The sequence below is a fragment of the Emydura macquarii genome, unplaced genomic scaffold (assembly GCF_026122565.2).
Source record: "Emydura macquarii macquarii isolate MOO-44397 ecotype Brisbane River unplaced genomic scaffold, CSIRO-AGI_Emac_v2 contig_1305, whole genome shotgun sequence".
Classification (NCBI taxonomy): Eukaryota; Metazoa; Chordata; order Testudines; family Chelidae; genus Emydura; species Emydura macquarii.
In genome coordinates, this window is record NW_027131442.1 from 2,197,976 (window position 1) to 2,221,681 (window position 23,706).

At 54.6% G+C, this 23,706-nt stretch overlaps 2 protein-coding genes across 6 annotated transcripts; one reads left to right on the forward strand and one right to left on the reverse strand.

Moving 5' to 3' along the window:
• On the forward strand, positions 1-8,756 carry NDUFV1 (NADH:ubiquinone oxidoreductase core subunit V1). Its single transcript, XM_067550669.1, has 10 exons — positions 1-178; positions 623-705; positions 4,630-4,800; positions 5,195-5,378; positions 5,642-5,831; positions 6,057-6,269; positions 6,629-6,795; positions 6,906-6,987; positions 7,265-7,410; positions 7,748-8,756. The coding sequence occupies exons 1-10, from the start codon at positions 104-106 to the stop codon at positions 7,829-7,831; spliced, it is 1,395 nt and encodes a 464-aa protein (XP_067406770.1). The 5' UTR covers positions 1-103; the 3' UTR covers positions 7,832-8,756.
• A 703-nt stretch (positions 8,757-9,459) lies between these two features.
• Positions 9,460-20,749, reverse strand: NUDT8 (nudix hydrolase 8). Of its 5 annotated transcripts, none has more exons than XM_067550671.1 (5): positions 20,604-20,749; positions 15,361-15,629; positions 14,751-14,883; positions 13,974-14,054; positions 9,460-9,994 (listed from the first exon to the last, which is right to left on the reverse strand). In XM_067550671.1, the coding sequence occupies exons 1-5, from the start codon at positions 20,652-20,654 to the stop codon at positions 9,773-9,775; spliced, it is 756 nt and encodes a 251-aa protein (XP_067406772.1). In that variant the 5' UTR covers positions 20,655-20,749; the 3' UTR covers positions 9,460-9,772. The 5 variants fall into 5 exon arrangements, with proteins under 5 accessions (XP_067406772.1, XP_067406773.1, XP_067406774.1 ...); XM_067550672.1 differs by lacking the exon at positions 20,604-20,749 and adding an exon at positions 19,384-19,443; XM_067550673.1 differs by lacking the exon at positions 20,604-20,749 and adding an exon at positions 19,333-19,393.
• Between the last annotated feature and the right edge of the window lie 2,957 nt (positions 20,750-23,706).

Here is a 23,706-nt window from a genome sequence, read left to right on the forward strand (position 1 = left end):
CGTAAACGTGACGGGTTGTTCGCGCGCGGCGCTGCCGAGTGAAGGTGACAGGTCGACGCGAGCGCGCGCTAGGCGGACAGACCCGGCCGCGCCGGACCCCGCCATGGCCGCGCGGCAGCTGCTGAGCCCCCGCGGGGCCGCCGCCCTGCGCCGTTTCTCCGCCGCCGCCGCCGGCTCGGTGAGTGCGAGGCGGGGCCTGGCGGGGGGCGGGGCTTGGAGCCTGCCCCACCCCCGCCAGGCGATGACTCTGGAGCGGAGTGACGCCAGCCGGGACCCCGGCGCCTCTCCCCCGGCTCGGGGCAGGGCCGGTGCCGTAGCTGGGCAGCGGCTTGGCCCCAGCCCTTGTGTTGCTCTGGGCCCGAGCCTGCCCCCATCATCTTGTCCTTCCTCTGCCCCCTGGCAGCACCTCCCCGCCTGGGTGGCGCTGGGTGCCGGGGTGGGGGGCAGGAGCGAGATTGGGGGGGCGAATTGGGTGCCAGGGCAGCTCTGGGTGGGATTGGGGCAGTGCTGGGGCGGGTCTAGGAGTTTGAGCCCCCCCCCAGGTTAATACCTGGCCATGAGGGAGAGGTGGCGCTTGCTGTGGGGCTTGGACCACGTCACCTTGGCAATGTGTCTTCTGCAGACCGCTCCTAAGAAAACCCAGTTTGGTTCCCTGAAGGACGAGGACCGGATCTTCACGAATCTCTATGGACGCCATGATTGGAGGTGAGATCCAAGCGGCACAGCTTACAGTATGAATCCTCGCCCCGGAACCGGTGGGCACTGCCCTGTACTTCTATACTCTGATTGCAGCTGGAGTGTGGACCAATGGGAACTGACACCCCTGAGGGGGAAGAGGTCCCCTGTCCCAGGGTCCCCCTACTCCCAACCCTAAGGCTGAATGGGAACTGGCATCCTCTAGAGAGGAAAAGCCCCATGTCCCATTCCCTACTCCTCCAAGCAAGCCAGTTCCCTGTCCTGGTGCCCCATGGAGTTAAAGAACTTGTATCCATTTGATTTCTGCTTTAGGCTCAATACTGCAGGAATTGACATGGGGGGGGGGGGGAGATATTTGAATTTACAGAGGGTGAGGGCAAAGGTGGGCTGTGTGGCAGCATAATGAAAACTGTTTCAAGATTTAACTTGTTTTAAAATCACACAAATTAAATTAAATTAAAGTTGGCTACTCAAGCCTTCTGTGAAGCATTACAGCTACATCCTTCTTTGTTTCTTGTCCTAATTTTGTACAACTGTTAATGAAGTTCTCGAATGCAGCGTGTTCACCTTGGGTGGCTTCTTGTGTGTCTGGTACTTCCAGTCCTTCAATGGATATGCTCATTATTTCATGCACATGATCAGGCAGAAGGTAACTTCTTTCAGAACACAAAGTTCTATTCAATGATGAAAAAGAATGCTCCACTGTAGCTGTTGTGACTAGGAGTAGCAAAAGATGAATTCCTACTTTTTTTTCATCCCAGGAAACGTAGCACAAAGATTGGGTCAAGCCACTAGTAATGATTTAAAAAAAAAAAAAAGTTGAAGTCAAATCTTCATTCATTCCTCATATGACATTCCACTCTGTGTTCAAAGTCTCTATTCTGTCCTGATCATGTGGCAGCCCCATTGTTGGTAATGCCTCACTCCATTCAGCAATTGGTGTTTTATAAGACAGGCATCGGTAAAGAATACATAGCGATTGAGTAGAATCCAGAAGTCGCTGTTGTAGATTGTAAGATTCAAGTCTGTGTACTTTTTCAGCTGGCTGAACAAATACTTTTTGTTCTCTTCACTTAAGGATTCAATATACGTGCCTTCATTAGTCCATTTCTGGACTGATGTTTTTGCTTCTTCCAGTGTGTTTTCAATGGATATCTCTTTGATCCAAGTGTAGCTTCTGTTGCAGGACAAAGATCTACTACTGTTGTAGGAGATGCCTGGATGGCATTGTTTAATGACCCAAGTGGTTTCAGCTATAGGCTTACGAGAGAGAGAGAGAGAATGGTGATTGTCTTCTCTGACATAATAGCAAAAGTAGTCCACCAGCCTCACTACTTAGATCTGTCCCATCATGGTAGATAATTTCCAAAGCCAATAATAATGGTTACAGTAATTTTAAGACAACAGCCACTCACTCATGAGAAAGCCAGCGGGTTTTCCTAGATTGGACTAATTTGAACTTCAGTCCCAGAGCATCTTCTGTTTTTTTTTTCAAGATATTCAGTTGTTTTGGACTCTTGTTGAAAAAAAGAGTAGAACACAAGACATTAAATGTATGGCTTTTTTAATGTCTTTTGAAGATTCTGCAGCTCGTACTAGTGCTAGTTGAGTAGATTATAGAATCGTAGGGCTGGAAGGGACTTTGAGAGGTCTTCTAGTCCAGTCCCCTGCACTCAAGGCAGGAGTAAGTATTATCTTCTAGACCATCCCTGACAGGTGATTATGTAATCTGCTCTTTAAAACCGCCAGTGATGGAGATTCCACAGTCTCCCTAGACAGTTTATTCCAGTGCTTAACTACCAACATAAACCTCCCTTGGTGAAATTTAAGTCCATTGCTTCTAGTCCTAGCCTCTGAGGTTAATGAGAAGAATTTTTCTTCCTCCTCCTTGCAACAACTTTGTATATACTTGAAAGCTGTTATCATGTCCCCTGCCAGTCTTCTTTTCTCCAGATGAAACACACCCAATTCTTTCAATCTTTCCTCATATGTCATGTTTTCTAAACCTTTAATTTTTGTTGTTCTCCTCTGGACTTTCTCCAGTTTATCCACATCCTTCCTGAAATGTGGCACCCAGAACTGGACACTACTCCAGTTGAGGCCTAATCAGTGCGGAGAAGAGTTGAAGAATGACTTCTTATGTCTTGCTTACAACACTCCTGCTAATAGAGCCCAAAATGATGTTTGCTTTTTTTGCAGCAGTGTTACATTGTTGACTCATATTTAGCTTGTGATCTGCTATGACCCCCAGATCCTTTTCTGCAGTACTCCTTCCTAGGCAGTCATTTCCCATTTTGTATGTGTGCAACTGATTGTTCCTTCCTAAGAGGAGTACTTTGCATTTGCCCTTATTGAATTTTATCCTATTTACTTCAGACCATTTCTCCAGTTTGTCCAGATCATTTTGAATTTTAATCCTATCCTCCAAAGCACTTGCAACCCATCCCAGCTTGCTATTGTCTGCAAACTTTATAAGTGTACTCTCTATGCCGTTATCTAAATCATTGATGAAGATATTGAACAGAACCAGACCCAGGACCAATCCCTACGGGCCCCACTCAATATGCCCTTCCAGCTTGACTGTGAACCACTGATAACTACTCTCTGGGAATGGCTTTCCAACCAGTTATGCACCCACCTTATAGTAGCTGAATCTAGATTGTATGTCCATAGTTTGTTTATGAGAAAGTCATGTGAGACAGTATCAAAAGGCTTACTAAAGTCAATATCTACCACATCTACTGCTTCCCCCATCCACAAGGCTTGTTACCCTGTCAAAGAAATCATGTTTGACATGATTTGTTCTTGACAAATCCATGCTGACTGTTACTTATCACCTTATAATCTTCTAGGTGTTTGCAAATTGATTGCTTAATTATTTGCTCCACTATCTTTCCAAGTACTGAAGTTTAAACTGGCTTCTGCAGTGTGTATAGGAGAGATTAGGATTACACTTTTCTCTGAGCAAAGCTTCCACCATGTCTTCCAGAGAAGTTTGCAGCTCCATCAGATGCATGAGCAGATATCTGTTTGGGATCCAGTTTACAAGCATTTAACTCTTCTAAGATGTGGGTTGTCACAGATGCATCTGATGTGTAGGTTATGGAAGACACAATGACTTAAATACTTGACACCCATTTGCATCGTGCATTCATCAGCCATGTATGCAAATATTTTGAATGGGGTGAGAGAGTTCTTCACTTTCTCAACTGCTGAGTTTTTCACTGTTGCACCGCATGCTTCTAACCAATCAGCTGAGGTTTTTGCAGAAAGATACAGTAGTGAGCATTTGCTGGTCTTGTTCAGAACCAGTGTCCGACTTCAGGGTTAACAAGTGACAATGCATTTAACACTGGCCACCAGTTTGTAGTGTGCGGTATCTCTTGCTTAAGTAGATAGTATGATGCGGCAGCCATGTTTGTTCACATAAACTCTGAACACACGAATTCCAGCATTCTTCACAGCCTCATTAAGTGTTTCTAAAATTGACTTTGACAGTGACTGGCTTACAAGGCTTGCTGCATGTCACTGCCATCCAGAGGCGTGGTGTTTGGCAAAGCGTTTTCACATAGTTCGTTGTCAGCAAACCAATCTCTTCCAGTTTTACCAGTTGTAGCCATAGGAAGCTTTCTTGCAAGAGGTGCCCCAGTAGCCGTCTTTTGTAACTTCAATAAATGGGAAAACTTGGACCGAGAAGCACGGGAAACTGCCTTTAGGTTGTGGAGACACTGTTTCTTCAGCAGGTCACTGGATTTGTGCTTCGGGCTGGTCAGATGTAGATACGCCACTGGAACCTTCAGATGACTTGTTGAACATATCTTCCTCTTGGCTGGTTTGACCACTGGGGGGGCAATGGAGAAGTTCAGGAGGGATGTAGGGAAATCCCTGGATGCCTGTGATGTAACCAGCTGCTTTGCCTTCTCTTCTGTCCAGGCTGAAGGGGGCTCTGAGCCGGGGGGACTGGTACAAAACCAAGGAGATCTTGCTGAAGGGGGTCGACTGGATCTTGAGCGAGATCAAGACGTCGGGCCTGCGAGGCCGGGGCGGGGCTGGCTTCCCTACAGGCCTCAAATGGAGCTTCATGAACAAGCCTTCAGATGGCAGGTGGGTGGGGCAGGGCCCTCTGCAGCCAGGGGTGGGCAATGGCCCAGGGTGTTGCAGCTCCTTCCCCCTCATCTGAAACAACCCCTGCAGGGCAGAGCTTGGGGGGTGGGCAGTGATGAAGCCCACATAGAACTGAGACATCCTGGCTGCAAGCCTCCCGCACTAATGAGCGGTCCCAGTATGCCCTGCCTCCACCCTGTGGGGCAGGCCCATTGCAGGGCATGGGGCTGCTGAGTGTGTCTGGGCCCCATTGGCTCCCTGGGTGGCAGCAGCAGGCAGTGTTGGCCAAACAGCCTTTCTTCGCTGGCAGCAGCGGCCTGGTCTGTCTGCTGGGGGACAATAGCTCACGTGAAGTGGGCTGCTGCGGCCTTCTGTGATGGGGTGTCTGTTCTAGGCCCAAGTACCTGGTGGTGAATGCAGATGAAGGGGAGCCTGGTACCTGTAAGGACCGTGAGATCATGCGCCACGACCCACACAAGCTGTTGGAGGGCTGTCTGGTGGCAGGGCGCTCCATGGGAGCCCGGGCTGCCTACATCTACATCCGTGGGGAGTTCTACAATGAAGCCTCCAACCTGCAGGTGAGCGGGGGACGTAGAGAGCAGATGCACTGATCCACAGAGCTTGGGGAGTTGTGAGGGGCAGCCGCCACCGCTTTGACCCATTTTCCCATGTGGCATTCAGGGCAGGGCCAGGGATGTGACAGCAGGAGCGGCTGCAGTGACCTGTCTCTCTGCATGGCACAGAGGGCAAGGCAGGCCAGGGAGCCAGGCCAGGTGGGTGTGGGGCGGCAGGTCCAGGGGGTGCATAGAGGGAGCAGCTGTGCTGACCTGTCTCCCTGCAGGTGGCGATCCGTGAGGCCTATGAGGCTGGCCTGCTGGGCAAGGACGCCTGCAGTTCAGGCTATGACTTCGATGTGTTTGTGGTGAGGGGCGCTGGGGCCTACATCTGTGGGGAGGAGACGGCGCTGATCGAATCCATTGAGGGCAAGCAGGGCAAGCCACGCCTCAAACCACCCTTCCCAGCTGATGTTGGTACGACCTCCCCGGGGAACTGTGCTGTTTGGGGGAGATGGGTGGGATTCCCAAATGGGGATTTACTTGCCCTTTTTAGGGGGCTTCAGATTTGTGGGGTGGTCTAGCAGGAGTCCCTCTGCCCTGCTTGGGGGGACAGAGTGGGGAAGGGGGTTCACACCTGTCTTGGGGGCAATAGGACCCCAACTAGCTCTGTGTCCACATCACTGCTCTCTCCTTCCCCAGGCGTGTTCGGATGCCCCACCACTGTGGCCAATGTGGAGACAGTGGCTGTGGCGCCCACCATCTGCCGGCGCGGGGGAACCTGGTTTGCCAGCTTCGGGCGTGAGCGCAACTCGGGCACCAAGCTTTTCAACATCTCAGGGCACGTGAACACGCCCTGCACTGTGGAGGAGGAGATGTCGGTGCCGCTCAAGGAGTTGATTGAGAAGCATGCAGGTGAGATGTCAAACCCCAGCCCTCCCCTGACCTCTGGGTGAGCGACAGGGCTGCTCCCTCCTTGCCACATAGTCTCAGGGCTACCTACATATCGAATTCCAGCTGTTTTGGCTGTGGCTGGCTCTCCCTACACAAGGAAGGCAGGTGGGTGTGGGGGGTAGGAGGGATGGGACAGGCGCTGTCCTGCTAACCTGGCTTTGTGGCCTGTGAGCAGGGACTGATTGGTTGCTTCTGCCCAGAGCTGGAGTAGCAGATGGTGCTGTGAGGAGGCCAGGGGGGAGGGCACTGGGCCCCACAGCTGTGGCTAGCTGTGGGGTGGGGGGAGTGCCTGTCCCTAGCCCTGCCCCCTCTGTGCACAGGGGGCGTGCGTGGTGGCTGGGACAACTTGTTAGCGGTGATCCCAGGAGGCTCCTCCACCCCCCTCATCCCCAAGTCGGTGTGTGAGACGGTGCCCATGGACTTCGACGGGCTGGTGGAGGCGCAGACTGGGCTCGGCACAGCCGCCGTCATTGTCATGGACAAATCGGTAAGGCCGCCGTGGCCTGGCTGGCCCGGACCCTGCAGCATCCCCCCCACCCCTGCCGGCAGTCAGTCTGGCTTCTGCAGTGTGGGATTCACCCTCTCCTCCTCCCCCAGACGGACCTTGTCCGAGCCATCGCCCGCCTCATTGAGTTCTACAAGCATGAGAGCTGTGGGCAGTGCACCCCCTGCAGAGAGGGTGAGTGCCGGGGGCTGGGCTGCTGCTGATCTGGGGACGGCGGGGGGGAGATTTGCCAGGCTGCCCATTGGTGAGATCGAAGGGGGTAGGATGCCAAGTGGGCCGGGGGTGAGGATGTTGGGTGGGCTGGGGTCGCGGGGAGGGGAGGGGGGCAGGGAGGATGCAGGGCTGGCTGGATCCATGGGTGGGAGGGAGGATGCCCAGCTGTCAGGGTGGGTGGGAGTGGGGGAGGGCAGTGATTCTGCGCAGCTGTGATTGGCTGTGGTGCCCCCCCCAGGTGTGGATTGGATGAACAAGGTGATGTGGCGGTTTGTGCAAGGCAACGCGCAGGTGGCCGAGATCGACGCGCTCTGGGAGATCAGCAAGCAGATTGAGGGCCATACCATCTGCGCCTTGGGCGATGGGGCCGCCTGGCCTGTTCAGGTAGTGGGCGGCAGGGCACCAGGGTGTGGGCTGGGATGGTTAAACCAGCCTGGGGTGGGGGGTGGGGGAGGGATGGGGGTGGCCTGGCCCAGGGGCGGGGGTAGATGATGGGGGCTGCTGTGGGTGTGTGCACAAGCTAACCTGGCACAAAGGCAGAGTGTTGAGGGGAGGCTCCTGCAGATGTGGGGGCACACTGCATGTCTGGGGGGCTGCTCCTGTGTGTGTGTGTGTGTGTGTGTGTGTGTGTGTGTGTGTGTGTGTTGGGGGTGGGTGGGGGATGGTAGGGGTGGGGGTGCCGTTATCTTGCCATCCCTGCACACTCATTCCTTGCTTGCAGGGGCTGATTCGTCACTTTCGCCCAGAGCTGGAGGAGAGGATGCGGCGCCACGAGGAGGCCCAGGCTCGGCAGGCATCCGCGTGAGAGCTGGGGGCCTGTTCCTGCCCTGATGGAGGGGGCTGGATCCTGCCTCTCTGTGTTTGTGCGAGAGGCTGAGCACTTGACATTTGGACTGGGATCTGCACACTCCCGCATGAGGGCAGCCCTCAAGGCTGAGTGTTGATGGGGTTCGCTGGTGTGTGCGGGGTGGGTGACGGTGACTGACCTGTGTGTATATTGGGGTTTCTCTTGCATGAGGGGGAGAGGCCTGGCTGTGCTGTTTCCTCACCCCCCCCGCTGGGTGAACTCCCTAATAAATGTGCTGTGCTGGCAGCTGGTCTCTTGCCCCGTGTGCGCACGCGCGTGTGTGTAACGCCAGCGGGGCATGGAGCCACAGGCTGCTGTCGCTCACATGGCCACTCCCACAGAGCCCGCCCTGGAGCCGACGACCTCCTGCCTCCACTGAGCCGAGCTTTGTGCCTACTCTGAGGTGTTACAGGTGTATCGGTGTGGGACGTGGCAGTCCCTGCCTTGCCCCACTGCTCCCAGCAGCCAGGGGGAGGGGCCGTCTGTTCCTCCCAGCACCACGGTGGGCAAAGCCCCAATGGCCTGGCAAGAGCAACTCAGAGGCAGCCAGTGCTGCTCCAGTAAAGGGTGGGGCTGAGTAAGGGGCGCTGTCCCATGGCAGTGGGTGCTGTGGGAGTGTGGAAGAGCAGCAGGTTGGGTTCCCCCAGAGCTGTGGTGTTCTGAGGGGTGATCTATGAGCTCTGCTTGGGTCTAATTCCAAAGCCTGACCCAACACTTCCCCCAAGCCTGAGTCAAGCTGCGGCCGCCTCCCTGTCCTTGGGGCTGAGCCTGGTGGGGGCTTCCCATCACCTGGCCCTGTGCCCGCGATCTGTCTGCAGGCACCACCTGCTGGTGGCCATTTCCTGCTCCTGCAGTGGGTCGCAGCACCTTACTGCCGCGGCACGCCTATCGGCATGCTCGCTCTGCAGCCCGCAGCATGGCCAGCGGCGACTGGCAGGAGGAGGGCAGGGGGCTGCTGCTGCACCAATCCCCAGGGCAGCAGGTGGTGAGTGGATCCAACCATTGCCCCACAGAATTGGGTTGTTCTCTGGTGGACAGGTCCTGTTGGGCTCTAGCTCCTGCTATACATAGCGACAGGCTGTGTGGGCACCATGCAGAGAGGTGCTTATCCTGTGCTAGCTCATCCCTTCTCCTCCCCAGTAACAAGCCTGCCAGCAACATGTGTGTGTCTATTTGGGGGAAGGGTGTGTGTGTGGGTTGGGGAGTGCAGTCTGTGGCGGTACCCCCAGTGTCTGTGGCAGGGAGGCATGGTGAGGCCTGGCTACAGAGGGCTTGCATAGAGTCTATGTGTGTGAGTGGAAGCGGGGGGCAGGGGAAGCCTGTGGGAAGGGGTGGGGCTAAGGACCTAGGGGTTCCTCTGGCTCCCATTGCTGGCAGGGGTGGGGTAAATGGGGGGAGGCCTTATCCGAGTCCCTGTTGAAATTTCCTGCAGGGCGGCAACGGAGGCCCGGCAGGGGGCAACACCTGGCCCTAGGCCACTCCCTTCTCCCCCCCCCCACAGCAGTGAGGTGGCACGCTGAGCTCAGGGAGGTTTGTTTATGTGTAGGTCCCACATCATATACAGCAGGATCCAGAATCCACAGATCTCACAGCCCTTGTCAGCATCTCCCCTTCCCCTCCCCCCACATCTGACACCATGTAAATCCCACCAGGATTATCACTGGGGCTGGGGTCCCATCCCTGCTCACCCCCTCAGCTCTGTCCCACACACCAGTGGGAGGGGGAGGGGCGGGGACACCATCCAGCCTGCCACCATCCCACTCTTTCTGCCCATGGGATGGGGGGGAGGACCTTGTCCAGCCTACCCCTGTAGCTCTCTGCCTCCAGGGGGATCTCAGCCAGCCAGGCCAGCTGGCTCTCTCCATGCTGTGGTGCTGGGCAGTGGGCAGGGCTGGGGGCTCAGCGGGTGCTGGGTGGGCACGTTCGCCGGCGGTAGGCGGTGGGTGCCAGCAGGGCCAGGGTGAGGTCCGTGATGATGGCTGTTAGCCCCCACACCCGGTAGCGGCCGCTGAGGAAGATGGGCAGTGTGTGGCTGTAGCGGCCCTGGTGGCGGAAGTGGGTGTAGGCCTGGTTCTGTGCCTGCAGCAGGTGAGCCAGGGGGAGGGTGAAAACATCCTCAACCTGGGGGCAAAGAGAAACAGAAAGGGCATGTTGGTGCTGCCTTGCCTGCCAGGTTCTGCATTACCCGTGCACACGGCCCTTGGTCCCCTCGCCCACCGGGCGGGCTAGGTAAACCCTAGTGCCCCAATGTTCTGTGCCCTCAGCACATGGTACTGTACCACTTATAGTAGAGCAAGCGTGGGGACTATGGCTGCTCCCTTCTGGACAAGCCTCCCTGACCCCATGTCCCTCTCCATGGGAAGGGAGTGTATTCTTGAGCACAGATGCTGCAGCAGGGCAGTATCCTGCCCATGAGCTACCTGCTGGGCTGGGCTCATCCCACCACTCCCCTGGGAGCCATCTCCTGGGCCGTTCCCCTCTGGACTAGTGCTGCTGCAGGCTGAGCTGGGTGCTGCTTTCAAAGCGAGGGTGATAGCAGGGGAGACTCCACAGCAAGGCGACATGGCCCCCAGCAAAGGGTTAAAGATGGGCCAGTTCCCCAAAGTGACTTGCCAGCAGGGAGCTGATGGAGCCTTTTCCAGGGTGGCCTCTGGGATCTGAGCTCAGCCTCTGCCATTTAACAGCTTTATCAGTGAGGGCTGCTGGCCAAGCAGGCAGGCACCACAAACAGGACTTGGATGCTTTGAGGACCTCAGGGTAGAGCATCTCACAGCCTGGGGCAACAGAGTGGGGCTCATGCTGGGGTGTTAACAGCTGAGTAGATGTGGCTTGGGCTCTGGGGCCTCACCCCATTCCTCAGCAGCGGCGCTCAAACCTGCACGTCTCTGCAGCTGGTTTCAGAGCTATGGCACGAGCCCAGGGCTCACACGAACTGCAGCAAGTTTTAAAAGGGGGGTAGATGTACCCACAGGTAGCAGGATGGGAAATAAGGGCGGGGAATACATCAGAGTGACCCGGATCCTGGGTAAACCTGGCCTTTTCCAACATCCAACCCTGCCCCATGCCAGCTCCTGCAGCTGGGAATGGAGGCCAAGGGTCAAGTTGAAGGGTAGGAACTGTCCTGGGGAAGCTGGGCCCCTCATTAGCCCTTGTGGGTCCTGCAGGTTGAGCAGTGAGGGCGGTGCTGGATGTACAAGTAGAGATGGGGAGTGGGAGCAGCTGTGTGCATGCTGGGATGAGACCCCCCCCATAGGCTATTGCATCCAGTGCTGGGAGTGGCCCTGGCCAGAGAGGGCATCTGCTAGTGGCTCTAGCCACGAGACAGTGGCATGGAGCCACCGGCTCGATGCTGCACCCGAGCGTTTAGAGTCCCTTGGAGGAGCCCTTCAGTGTGCTAGTCCCCAAAGGGGTCCACTCTTTCTCAAGCGCAGGCCATGTGGCCTTGCTGCCTCTGGGCACCAGCCCTCCTATGTCACCCTGTGAGCCCTCCTCAGCAAGTCCACGTGTGACAAACTCCTGCTCACGGACTTTTACACTCTTCAGGGACTAATGCACCCCAGATAGTATTTGCAGTGACACCAGGCAGCCTTTTCCCAACAGAGTAAGGTTTATTAGTCCCCTGGAACCCAGCCTGGGAAAGTCCTTAGGGGAGCAGAGAGAAATAAAGGTTAAGATACACTCCACCTAGCCAAGCCCATAGGATCAACCTGCCATTCTGCTTGGCCTCCATCTCAGGCTCTCTGTCATGTTTTCAGTCCCAGAGGAGCAAGCCATGTCTCTCAAATGTCAATTCCCTGTGCCTTCCCAGTCCCTCAGTCCTTGGTTATCGAGCTGGCCTCTTACCTCTGCTTCCCTGCCCCAAGCTGTGCGGGAACCTCCTTCCTTGTCTCTTGGTTGCTACATGTTCTTGTCACCGGGGTTTCCTACTGACTTTTTTGGCTTATGCATTGATCTGGCTAAGGTCTGCAGGTTCTAGCCAGTTCCTTAATGGCGACATCTGCACCTCCTGTTGCCTGTGCTGCTCCACAAGCAGACAACCACTTTTTCATAGATGCCAAGGCCAGAAAGGACAACTGTGATCATCTTGTCTGGCCTCCTGTGTAACACAGGCCAGAGACCTGCCCCCAAATAATCCCTAGAGCAGAGCTTTGAGAGAAATATTCAGTCTTGCTTTAAACATGGCCAGTGACGGAGAATCCACCATGAGCTTTGCTAACTTGTCCCAGTGGTTAATTACACTCAGTGTTAAAAGTTTACACCTTATTTCCAGTCTGCATTTGTCTAACTTCAACTGCCAGCCATTGGATCATGTTAGACCTTTTGCTGCTAAATTGAAGCACACATGATCAAATGTTTGTTTCCCCTTTAGGTACTTAGAGACTGGGATCAAATCACCTCTCAACCTTCTCTTTGTTAAGCTAAATAGACTGAGCACCTTAAGACGATCACTATAGAGCAGGTAATCATTTTCATAGATCTTCCCTGACTCCTCTCTCCAACTCATCAAAATCCTTCTTGAACTGTGGGCACCAGAACTTGTCACGGTGTATCCAGCAGTGGTCTCAGATTATCTACTACAACCCCCTGATCCTTTTCTGAGTCTCTGTGTCTGAGGATACAGTCCCCATCCTGTAAAAATGGCCTACATTTTGTTCCTAGATGTATACATTTACCTCTATTTAAAACATATTGTTTGCTTGTGCCCAGTTTCCCACTTGGTATTAGTGACCTGTCTTCATTATTTATCGCTCCCCTGCTTTTTGTGTCATCAGCACACGTTATTGGTGACAATTTTGTGTTTGCTTCCAGGTCATTGATAAAAAATATTAAATCGTATAAAGCCAAGGACAAGTTCCTCTGGGACCCCACTGGAAACCCACCCTCTCAATGACAATTTCCCATTTAAAAATTTCCCCCCACTGGATAGCATTGCAAAGTATGGGGGGAAACTGAGGCACACAGCAGATTCATAAACATTATTACAAAAAGTTCCCACTTAGTTACAGAAGATGAAGAGGCGACTTGCTGTGTGTACATAAGGATCTCCACACAGAGGGCATTGCTGAGACCAGAGGGCTCTGTAGACAGAGGCACAGTGAGACCCCATCACCTGAGACAGACTGGAAATGAGGTGCTAACAAGCAGGGACAATAATGCTTGGAACAAGGGTGGATTCCCCATCATGGGCAGTTTTTCTCAGACCCTGTCTACACTTACCTGCAAGATTCGGCGGCAGTTGATGCAAGTTATGCAAAGTACTCAAAAAACTTGTGTAACTCCCGTAAACTGCTGAGCTTGTCTTCTGCGCTCCGTCTTTACTGTGCTGCGCTGCAGCGCTATGCTACTTGTGTAGCTGGACTTAGTACGTTGATTTCTGGATTGACTGAGTGGGTCTGCACTGACCGCTCAGTCGATCCAGAGCAATCGATCTGATGGCAGCTAATTTGCCGCTGTCAGTGTAGCCGTAGCCTCAGGCCCTGTCTACAAGAAGGGTGTTACGGCAGCACAGCTATGGTGCCATAGTGGAGATGCTTCTTGCAATGCTGGCGGTAGCTAGGTTGTCAGAAGCGTTCTTCTCTTGACCTAGCCCCTTCCGCTCCGGGGGCAAGGCTGGCACAGCTTTGGCACTTGGGTGGGGACTCTTCATACCCCCAAGAACCACAGCTGTGTCATCCTAATATTTAAGTGTAGAGTAGCCTGTCTTGGGGTTTCTCTCTCAGCCGGGATCCCACTGCCCAAGTCGGTGGCTAGGTGGAGGTCTCCAGTAGCTGCAGGAGGGGAGTTGCTGGGCAGGGGAGGGGTCCTCAAACAGGGGTCTTTGGGCTGGGCCTCAGCCAGGGTAGTCGGGAAGGTTCACTCGGCCAGACCACGAGTGACGGCCAGGGAGCCTGATGCAGGCAATCAGGTCCACGGTGACACTGGCCCAGCTGCCCCACTGAGCGCAAGCCCCACTGCCCATGAGTTCTGCTGATCTCCCTCCCTGCAGGGAGCCGGCACGCTCACTGGGCTGGGGCGCCTCCCGCGGGCTAGGGTCCTGAATGTGTTAAGGGCAGCCCCAGGCGGCACAGCCATGGCAGGGTGGGGTCTGTGTGGGGCTCACCTCCTGTGGGTTGGGGCTCAGACACACACTCTCCAAGGGGCCCAGATTTGCCAGGACGGGAGCAACAGTGAGTCCCCTCCTCTGGAAGGAAACCAGAGTGAGACTCCACTGAGACTGGCTTCCCTAGGAACACCCCCCCACCACCACCACCTCATCACCCTCCCTCAGGACCCTCCTCCACCTTGCAGCACCACCTCCCTGGAATCCCCCCACCTAAGAGACCCCGCATGGGACCCCTCTGCCTCCCCCTGAAACCCACTCTGTCTCAGACACACACCCCCCTGTGGTCTTCCACCTCAGCATCTCCCCCCATGGCCCTCTACCTCACAATGGGACACCCGTGCCTTACAGTGCACCCTACCCCATAGGACCCTTCCCCATCTCACAGCACTCCCTCAGAAAGACCACCCCCCCAACACCCACCCCCCACACCTCACATTGCCACTCCCAGGTGATGCCCCTGGCAGACCTCAGCCTCACGGTGCTCCCCTCAAGGGGACCCAATTCACACGGCTGCCTTGCATGGGACCCTGTTCCAGAGCAACTCCCCTCCCTTCATGCTGCTCCTCCCACATGATCCCACCCCAGAGATTCCCCCTTCCCCCATCACATTTTCTTCCCACAGAATCCTGGAGACCCCCCCACACACACACACACACACACACAACCCCCCACGGGACCTTGTCTCAGACAGGACCCCCGCCCTTCCTTCACTGCCCCGGAACCCCCACCCCAGAGATTCCCCCCCACACCGCCAGGGGAGTTGAGTGCTGTTACCCCGCTGGGTAGAGGTCTCATGACCCCCCAGATGCTCTCGGCCCCCAGGTGCAGGCCCAGTTCTTCCTGCGTCTCCCTCAGCGCTGTGGCGATCACATCCTGGTCTGTGCTGTCCCGTTTGCCGCCTGGGAAACTGCAACAAGAAAACCAGAGTCTCCTTAGAGAGGCAGGACCCATTGCCCCGGCTGCCTGCCACGGCCACTGAGGCATCTTCCACCCTTTCACCGGCCACTCAGGGACTGGAGAAAGGGTCACAGACTTATCACAAGACTGCAGAGAAGAGCTTCTGTTAACTATTGGAACGGGGATGAAGGGGCACCAGCAGAGCTATATGTGAGGGGTGCCCAGGGCTGGGATAGCAAGGGGTGCAGGCTGGGATTGAAGGGCACCAGCACAGCTGTGGGAGCAGGTGGGGGAAGCCCAGAGCTGAGATGACAAGGGTGTGGGTCAGGACCGAGGGATACCAGCAGAGCCGTGGAAGTTCGGGGGGGAGTGCAGGACTGGGCCAGCAGGGATGCAGGTTGAGATTGAGGGGCACCAGCAGAGCTGTGCATGCAGTGGGGCCAGGGCTGGGGCAGCAGGGCACTGAGCAAGTCCAGGGCAGGGGTACCTGACGTCACCCTTGTGCTGGTCCGTCAGCGTGCTGGAGCGCAGTGTGTACAGCAGGGCTGGGTAGCCACCCACAGAGCACAGCGCCACCAGCACAGCCGCTGAAACCGCCTCCTGTCGATAGCGTCTAGTGGAGGCTTCCAGCAGCCCACGGCACCGCTGCTCATTCTCCTGGGACAGGTACCCCCGCACAGAGCCACTTGTCCTCGTGGTGTCGGGTGTGGGGCACGCGGCTGGACGAAGACGGTGCAGGGCCACGAACATCGCACCCTGGGGAGAGAGCGAGAGGACAGTGCAACTGAGGCCAGCTGCCCTTTGCCCAGCCACGGCCCTGTCAGCGTGCAGGGCGGAGCTCACGGGGTGAAGCAGGAGGGCTGGACCCAGAGGCTCCATCTCAGAGGCAGTGAGGCCGTGTGGACTGCCCTGCCCCAGAGGAAGAACAAGACCCCTTGAGGGGACTGGCGCACTGAAGGGTTCCATGATGCTGTTTAAAACCTGGGGTTTCGCCCTGATCCTGTGGATTTGTGGCAAGTGAGTTCAGGTACTGGGGAGCCTAAAGGGCCAGCATTGCACCAGAGGGGTAGGTGGCTGGACAATAGGTTTCCAACACTGGCAGGGGGGTGCCAGATGATAGGTCTGTGCTCTGCGTGTGTGGCTAGGGACCCTGAGACTGAAGCAGGAGAATGCCATTCAAGCTCCAGCAGCTTGAAATATCCCAGGGATCCAGACCACAGAGGTTTGGATTCCCCTTAAAGCAGCTGTAGCGGGTGGCCAGAAAGGGGTGCTTGCTAGGATTGGTGGCAGAACCCATCCATTACCACACACCCCCACCCACACCTCCACCTCCACATCCAACATCCCAACCTCCATGCACTCCCACCCACTCACATCTCCACCCACCGCCATGCCCATCCACCACCCCTGCACCCACCCACATCTCCATCCCCATGAGCACCCATCCTCCTATCCCACCAGCCCCACCCACCCATCCTTCTCTCCATCCCATGCACACCAGGGATAGCGTGGTATTTACTACAGATGTTTTTTAAGTAGGTAAAATCATGGTGGTTACCACCCTGGGAAAAACTAGTTAGTCTCACTTTAAGGAATTTTCTATTTTAAAAACTGCTTCATTAATGCACCCCACATTATTCTTGGTTTTAGTAACATATTCAAATTATGGTTACATAAGGCAGTAGATTCTGCGATTAATGTAGGATTACACAAATAAAAAGTAAAACTGCACTGGGCATAATATGAATATATGTAATTAGAATAGGAACATCGGAAAGCCTGTGTACATTTTGGTTTAGTATTTTCTCAAGGAAATTATACAGCTCATTTCAGTTTTCAATATTATACAAACAAATCAAAGAAACATTTCATTATATGCAAACAACAGTAAATGCAGAGTTGTAGGCCTGAAGTGTTAAGCAATTAGAAGCATACTGACTTGCAGACAACCAGGCCAGGTCCATTTGGCCATGCAACATTCTATAGCAGAAGACCAACTTTGATGCAGCGGATAGACCGAGCCAATTCCTCAGTTATGAATGGATGTATCCAAAGTTTAAAAGATTCGTTCAATGCTTGCTGAACTTGCTGGATACTGATGCAATAGCTCCCCCAGTTCTATGAAGTTAAATGGACCGGCAGCATCCTTCAGATTTTTTCATCATTTTCTTTGACAGTGGATGAAAACAATGATTTTTGGATACAGAGATTCTTTTGCTTTAAAAACAAGTAAATATGGTACAAAGTTGGGATTTTTGCAAAGCAACTTGCAATGTCTTCTTGTTCAGCTAAAAATTTCTTTCCAGCATATTTTGGATGAAGAAGGTTGGCCAATATGTGTACAGGAGTAATTGCCTCATGAAATCTGTTTTGTACTTTTGCTTTATGTGGTGCAATATCTTCATTTATGAGCAGGTCCAAGCATACTTTGCATGCAAGAGCAATTGTTGATGTGTTCCTTTGGAGTGTGTCAAGGACCACAGCAACTGGTTTCAATTGACTGATCAAGTTCTTTGCTTCTTGGTAAATTCCTTGAATGTTCATTATATTGACCACTCTGTCTTCAAATTCTGCTTCATGATTGCTCACAATGCTGAGATAATGTGGCCCATTTTTAACGTATGTTTCCAGGCATGTTATCTGACTGTTCCATTGTGTGTCACCAGGGATTTGGGGTTTTCCAGATCCTTCGCATTCTTTTAACCATGCTCCAGGCTGACAGCGATTACAAAAGTACTTTTGTAAATCTACCACATTTCATCAAAGCTGTTGGTTCTTGCGCAAGGAGATTTAGCCAATGTGATGCACCGCTGATAAGTAACCCAAATGTCATCATCTTGTCCCAAATCACTTCTCAGACTTGGCATCTTTTTCTTGTTTTCTGTCATGTAGCTCTTCACAACGCAACTGTACAGTTCATTTGCTTATGCCTTGGCTTCTCTTCCCAGTGTAGTATAGCACTTTCCAGTCTTATTCCTTCTAGTATCAACCACGGAAGCATGAACCACAGTTAGTTGCATGCAGTTAGCTGTCACTGGTTGTGCACGTTACTCCAGCCATCTTGTATTAATGGAACTGCTTTTCCATGTAATTAGTTGCTTACTTTCACCCTCAAGCATCAGTAACTGCATTTCACTGTTCACCTGCTACCTGCTTTTGATTGGGTGCTTTGTAGCCTGGCCTGAGGCAGCTGATCATTGCTAGACAAGTTGGATGCTCAACAAAAAAAGGGAATATTACAGCTATAAAAAAAATTCTGCAATTTTCCAGTCTCTCCCTTGTTTCAATTCTGGAGTTGTTCTTTGTGATTGAAAAAAACGTGATGCTTTCTCCCCATTTTCTTTGGCTGACCTGGATTCAGTTTCCTTCTGATCTACTCAGCAACGGCAATGTAGTTAATATCTGTACCTTCAAACTCGGAGTCTGAGCCTAATAGTTGCATATGTTTAGCCAAAGTTAGTGGTTCGGTTGTCTCCTCCTTCCCACTGCATTCAGCAAAATGTTTCCCCTATAGTCTCTGCCATCCCACTCACTTGTTCTTTGCAATTTCTGCAGCTCAGACTTTCTTTGCTACCTTCCCGAACTTGCTCACACGAGCCATGAATTGGGTTGATTGGTTTTTCCACCTTTAGCTCATGCTGAAACATTTGGACTTGGCAGTAACCGTGTGCAGTGAGTCCAGTTGCAGCAACCGTGCACCGCTCCAGCCAGTCGGACAGAGGGAAGGAGGACCAGGCTGGGCAGCTCCTTCCAACAGGAGCCGACACTTCTGGAGCTACACCTCCCCTACTGGGTTTGGTTTAGGGTTTTCTTAGGAGCACACAGCAGGAATTCCCAGGGCCTAGCAAAGCAAGGCTGGGCCCAGCCTCCAACCTTTCCCTTTCTGCGGGAGGGAGCCAAGGCAACCGTGTATACAGCCCATGCACCCCTCCTCCCACACTTCCACCTACCCTCACCTCACCCCCTGCACCTCCACCTACCTTCACCCCACCCCACCATGCACCTCTCCCCCCAACACCCTCCTTCCCTCCATGCACCCTTCCTCCTGGACCTCTACCTACCCTCCCCTCCCTCTGCACCTCCACCATGCATCCCTCCCGTCCCACCACCATGCATCCCTCTCCCAACACCTCCACCTACACTACTCTTCACCAGCTGTCCCCCCACAGCCCCACCTCTCCCTCCCTCCCTCCCTGCATGCACCCCTCCTCCTGCACCTCCTCCCTGCATGCACCCCTCCCCCTGCACCTCCTCCCTGCATGCACCCCTCCCCCTGCACCTCCTCCCTGCATGCACCCCTCCTCCTGCACCCCTCCTTCTCCTCCCCTCCCTCCATTCATTGCACCCCGCCCCACGCGCTGCGGGCTGTCTCTAGCCGGCCGCACAGTCCCGTGTGTCCCGCCGGCTCCCCGGGATACCGAGCGCAGCGCAGCGCCGGGCCGGGCTGAGTCTCACCCACCAGGCGGCAGCTCCTCGGACGCCGCGGGGTCCGCGAACAACCGCCACTCACCTTCCGTCCGTCCGTCACCTTGCCCTCAACAAAGATGGCGCCGGCACCGCTCCGCCCAACATACCGCGGCCCCCCGGCCTCCTTCTGCCCCGGGCCAACATGGCGGCAGAAGCCCCGCCCCCCTCGGCCGCTAACCGCCAATCAGCTCACGGGGGAGCGGGGCTGTGCCGCAGCCCCACCCCCCCATCACTATCCTCGCCCTCTCAGGGTGAGCTGGGCTCCCCAGGGGTTGCTGCCCCCTAGCGGGGCCGGGGCAGACAGCCCAGGGGCTGGGGTGTAGCCATACCCGAAGGGGAGGGGGGGCTCCTGACACATGCCATCCATCTCATTGCCCTCCCCCCCACTGAGTCCCTTCGGCAGCACCCAGCTCAGCGGGAGGGCTTTTGTGGGTCCTGTTCCTGGGTAACTCTCCCACCCCACACATCGCACAGGGAGCCGAGGTGCATCCTGCTGATTTCCTAGGCATCTAAAAGGGGGGGGGCGGGTGTTGCAACGTGCAGTCTCACAGCGCCTAAAGTCCCTCTGTCCATCTGGCCCATATAGGACTTGTGGCACCAACTGTGGTTAGGCGGCAGCTGAGCGTGGGTTTTGAGAGGCTCAGAGGGCCCCAAGACCTCTTGTGGAGGTAGTCCACAAAGTCTAAATTTTCTGCAGGGGAGGGACACAAAAAAACCCCAAACAATAAACAAAACCAAAGCACAACAAAAGAGCCAAGGTCATTTTCCAACTAGCTGTGCTTCCTGACCTTGGTCACTCATGAGTGGGGGTGACGTGGACTGGAATATAAACGGCAGCTAAAGAGGGCGACATCTGAACTGCCGGATTCTTTGGTGTCAACTCAGGGGAGCGTCTACTGGGCTACCAGTGCAATCAGATTATGCCGGCTTGTGTGCGATGGCTCAGTGTATTATTGAAATCGCCTCTCCAGAGTGATCACATGCACCAAGCTAAATGCAACCCAGCCGGGATTATTTTTTCAGGCTCATGATTTGTGTGAGGAGGGGGGAAAAGGACAGACACAGGGGCTTTAAATGTTTAGGAGTGGCATTGCTGGCTGCATATCCCTGGTTGGGGGAAGTTGCCAAATGCAGCTCCCAGAGCAGCTTCAATTTCTCCCAGAAGGGGTCCAGAAAAGACATGTGAGATGAGCCACTGAAATAAAAACCAAAAAAAACCAAAACAAAACTGCCCAAAGGGGCAGATTAGGAAATGTTTCTTACTTTCCCTGAAGAGCTCCATTTTCTACAGCTCAGCCGGCCACTTCTTGCCATGCCTGAAACTTGCACATGAGAGACTTGAACGGGAAATCTGCTGCACAGTTTGACTTACAGCTCCTGCCTATTCCAGATACTGCCTTTGTGTACAGATCCCGTCCTCACACCCTGCCTGGCCAGAACTGTGTATGCAGGGGGGCCCTGGCACCACCCCTTTATCGACATAACCCTGCCCATGGGAGGGGCTCTCTATAAATACACTGCCCCTCCTGCTATGGCAATGGTGCTGCTTGATTCAAACAGTCCCAGGTGCAGGTGAGTTTATAATCCAGTGGGGATGCTGGGTCAATGATCAAGGGAAGATACGGGGGATTCCCCCAGCTGTGCCCCAGAGCTGCTGGGATGTGGTGGTTCAGTGTCCCAGACCCCCAGGTGTCTCCCCTCACGTGTCTCCGTGGGCTCCTCCATAGACCATCATACCTTGCCCCTCTCAGTCCTGCCTCCAGCTATCTCTGTGGCATCTCCTGCAGCTGTGCTACTCCTTCCCTTTGCTCCTTCCCTTGGTGTGTGTGGTCTGAACTGCCCCACGAAGAAGGCCTGGGCTTGCCCTGCTACTTAACCCCGGCCTCCTCGTGCGGCCAGGTTACTAAGGGCGATTGCCAGCTGCTGGCATCAGTGTCTCCTTGCCCAGGGAGCTGGTGGTGTGTGTCTGTGTCCTGGGCTTATGGGGTGCCTGAACCCCCAAGGCTGGAGTCATGGATCCCCCTGAGATATCCCACTCTTGTGTGCAGGGAGCCATGAGCCCCCCAGGTGAAATGTAGCCATTTGCCTGTAGCCCTCCCTGCACCCATCTCTCCCCTCCCACGTGCCTACAGCTCCAGCTGGGGATAAGAGCCCGTCTCAGGTGAGCTCCAGGGGCACTGTGCTAACTGCGTTCTCTCTCCCGTCCCAACCCACTGCTTGGAGGATAGCGCAGGGGGACGACAGCTGGATCCTGGAGCTGCTTGGTGTGGAGGCCTGGGAGAACCTGATGGGTGCCCATGCAGGTGAGGAATGGGTTACCCTAAGGGAGCTCCAACTCCCCCATGTCTGTCCAGGAATTGCTGGCCCTGCTGTGAGATGGGGAGGCAGAGCTGGTGTCCTGGCCACAGGGGTTGCTGTTCAGTGGCGCTGGGAGGTGGCGGCTGATGTGTGGGGCTGAGACTCTGGATTCCTGGGTTCTATTACTGACTCCACCCTGTCCTTGTGTAAACCCCTCTCTATGAATCAGATGCCCTGCAAAACAGGGAAAATAACCCCTTGTCTCTGTAATGCCTCTCTAGAGCATGAGATCCAACTAGGGGCAGGGAGTGTGTTTCGCTCGGTGGCTGCACAGTGTCTGGTGCCCTGACCTCAGCAGCGGCATGTCTGTAATACTCACATTTCAGGGTGTGGCTAAGGGTTTCAGGGTTTGGATAAGATGTTCTAAAGACTGTGACCCCAATGTTCACAAATGACTAGAGACTTTTGGGGTTCAGCCTGAGTGGCCTTATTCATAGAGTTTGCAGCCAGAGGGGACCATTGGACCATCCAGCCTGACCTCCCACTGTGCTGTGGCAAAAGGCCTGTGTCATGCAGGAGCTCACATTCACTGGTCTGTCCACTGTGACCCATAGATCCTTCTCAGAGCCATTGCTTTCCATGATGCAGCCCACCATCCTGTAGGTCTGCCTGCATCCCTTATTTCTAGATGGGTGATGCTGCACTTGGCTGTATTAAAAGGCATCTTGTTTGAATGAGCTCAGCTTACCAAGCCATCCAGATCGCTTTGCGTGTGACAGCCCTGACCTCATTATTTACCACTCCACCAATCTCGCTGTCACCTGCAATTTTATCAGCAGTGATGTTATATTTACTTCCAGATCGTTGCTGAAATGTTAAATAGCATCAGGCCTGGACCCGTGCCCTGTGGAACGTCCCTAGAAACGCCCCCATTCGTTAATGATTCCTCACTCCTTGAGATCTGTCATCAATTCTTAATCCATTTACTGTGTGCTTTGTTGGTTTACTGCAGCGCTAGTTTTTTTTTTTTTTTTTTTTTTTACTCAGCAGGCTGTATAATACAAAGTCAAACTCCCTTAAAAGGGGGTTGCTTTTCAGGGGGCGGATGCTCATTATGTCCTCAGAGGCTAGGCCTCCTGAAGGTGTTTTATCTTATAGCTCAACCAGGAGCTGGAGGCAGGAATCACTGGGGGAGGTTCTCTGGCCTGGATTATGCAGGAAGCTGGGCTGCATGGATGGACACAGTAGGCCCTGCTGGCCGTGGGATTGATGCGTCTCCAGTCAGGTGACTGTGAAGTGGTTTTTAAGGCCCAGCTTGACAAAGCCCTGGCTGGGATGGTTTATTTGGGGTTGGTCCTGCTTGAGCAGGAGCTTGGGCTAGATGATCTCCTGAGATCCCTTCCAGCCTTAACTTTCTATGATTCAGGTGCTCAGAATTACATGTTGCTTCTTAAGGTCTAGGCCTGGGGACAGCGGGAAGCACAGGCACTGATGCTCGCGTGCAGCCACAGAACAGGAGGGACATGGTCAGAGCCAGGCATCAAGCCCTGACTTCCCTCTGAGTCACATCTGGTTCCTCTTTCCATTCCAGGGGTTGATGGGTTGGTGACAAACAGCGATGGGGAGAACCTCCTTCCAGTGGCTCAACTAGAGCTCCCGCCTGTGGGGCACGGGACTGACCCCCACGTGAGGCGGCCCCACCGGTGCTCAGACTGTGGGAAAAGCTTCCGACAGCTGTCACCTGGCGCACCCATGGGGAGCACCGGCCCTTCTCGTGCCCCTGCTGCGGCCAGGGCTTCAGCCATCTCTCCAAGCTGGCACAGCACCAGTGCTGACACACGGGTGAGTGCCCCTACTGCTGCCCGGACTGCGGGGCCAGCTTTAGACACAGCTCCCACCTGGTGGTGCATCGGCGGCGGCAGCACATGGGGGAGCAGCCATACGCCTGTGTCCACTGTGCAAATGCTTCGCCCGGTGTGCCCACCTTGCCACCCACCAGAGAGTCCACACTGGGGAATGGCCCCATCGCTGCCCTGCGTGCGGCCAGGCCTTCCAGTGCCCACCTGGC

Bases quoted from the DNA above. Each gene is read 5' to 3' on its own strand.
- NDUFV1 (XM_067550669.1), top strand. From the start codon at position 104: ATGGCCGCGCGGCAGCTGCTGAGCCCCCGCGGGGCCGCCGCCCTGCGC. The intron at 4,801-5,194 runs GTGGGTGGGGCA...TGTCTGTTCTAG, and splicing joins AACAAGCCTTCAGATGGCAG to GCCCAAGTACCTGGTGGTGA. The intron at 6,988-7,264 runs GTGAGTGCCGGG...TGCCCCCCCCAG, and splicing joins GTGCACCCCCTGCAGAGAGG to GTGTGGATTGGATGAACAAG.
- NUDT8 (XM_067550671.1), bottom strand. From the start codon at position 20,654: ATGGCAAGAAGTGGCCGGCTGAGCTGTAGAAAATGGAGCTCTTCAGGG. The intron at 14,884-15,360 runs GTACCCCTGCCC...TTCTTGTTGCAG, and splicing joins CAGCACAAGGGTGACGTCAG to TTTCCCAGGCGGCAAACGGG. The intron at 9,995-13,973 runs GTGAGCCCCACA...CTTTGCCCCCAG, and splicing joins TGAGCCCCAACCCACAGGAG to GTTGAGGATGTTTTCACCCT.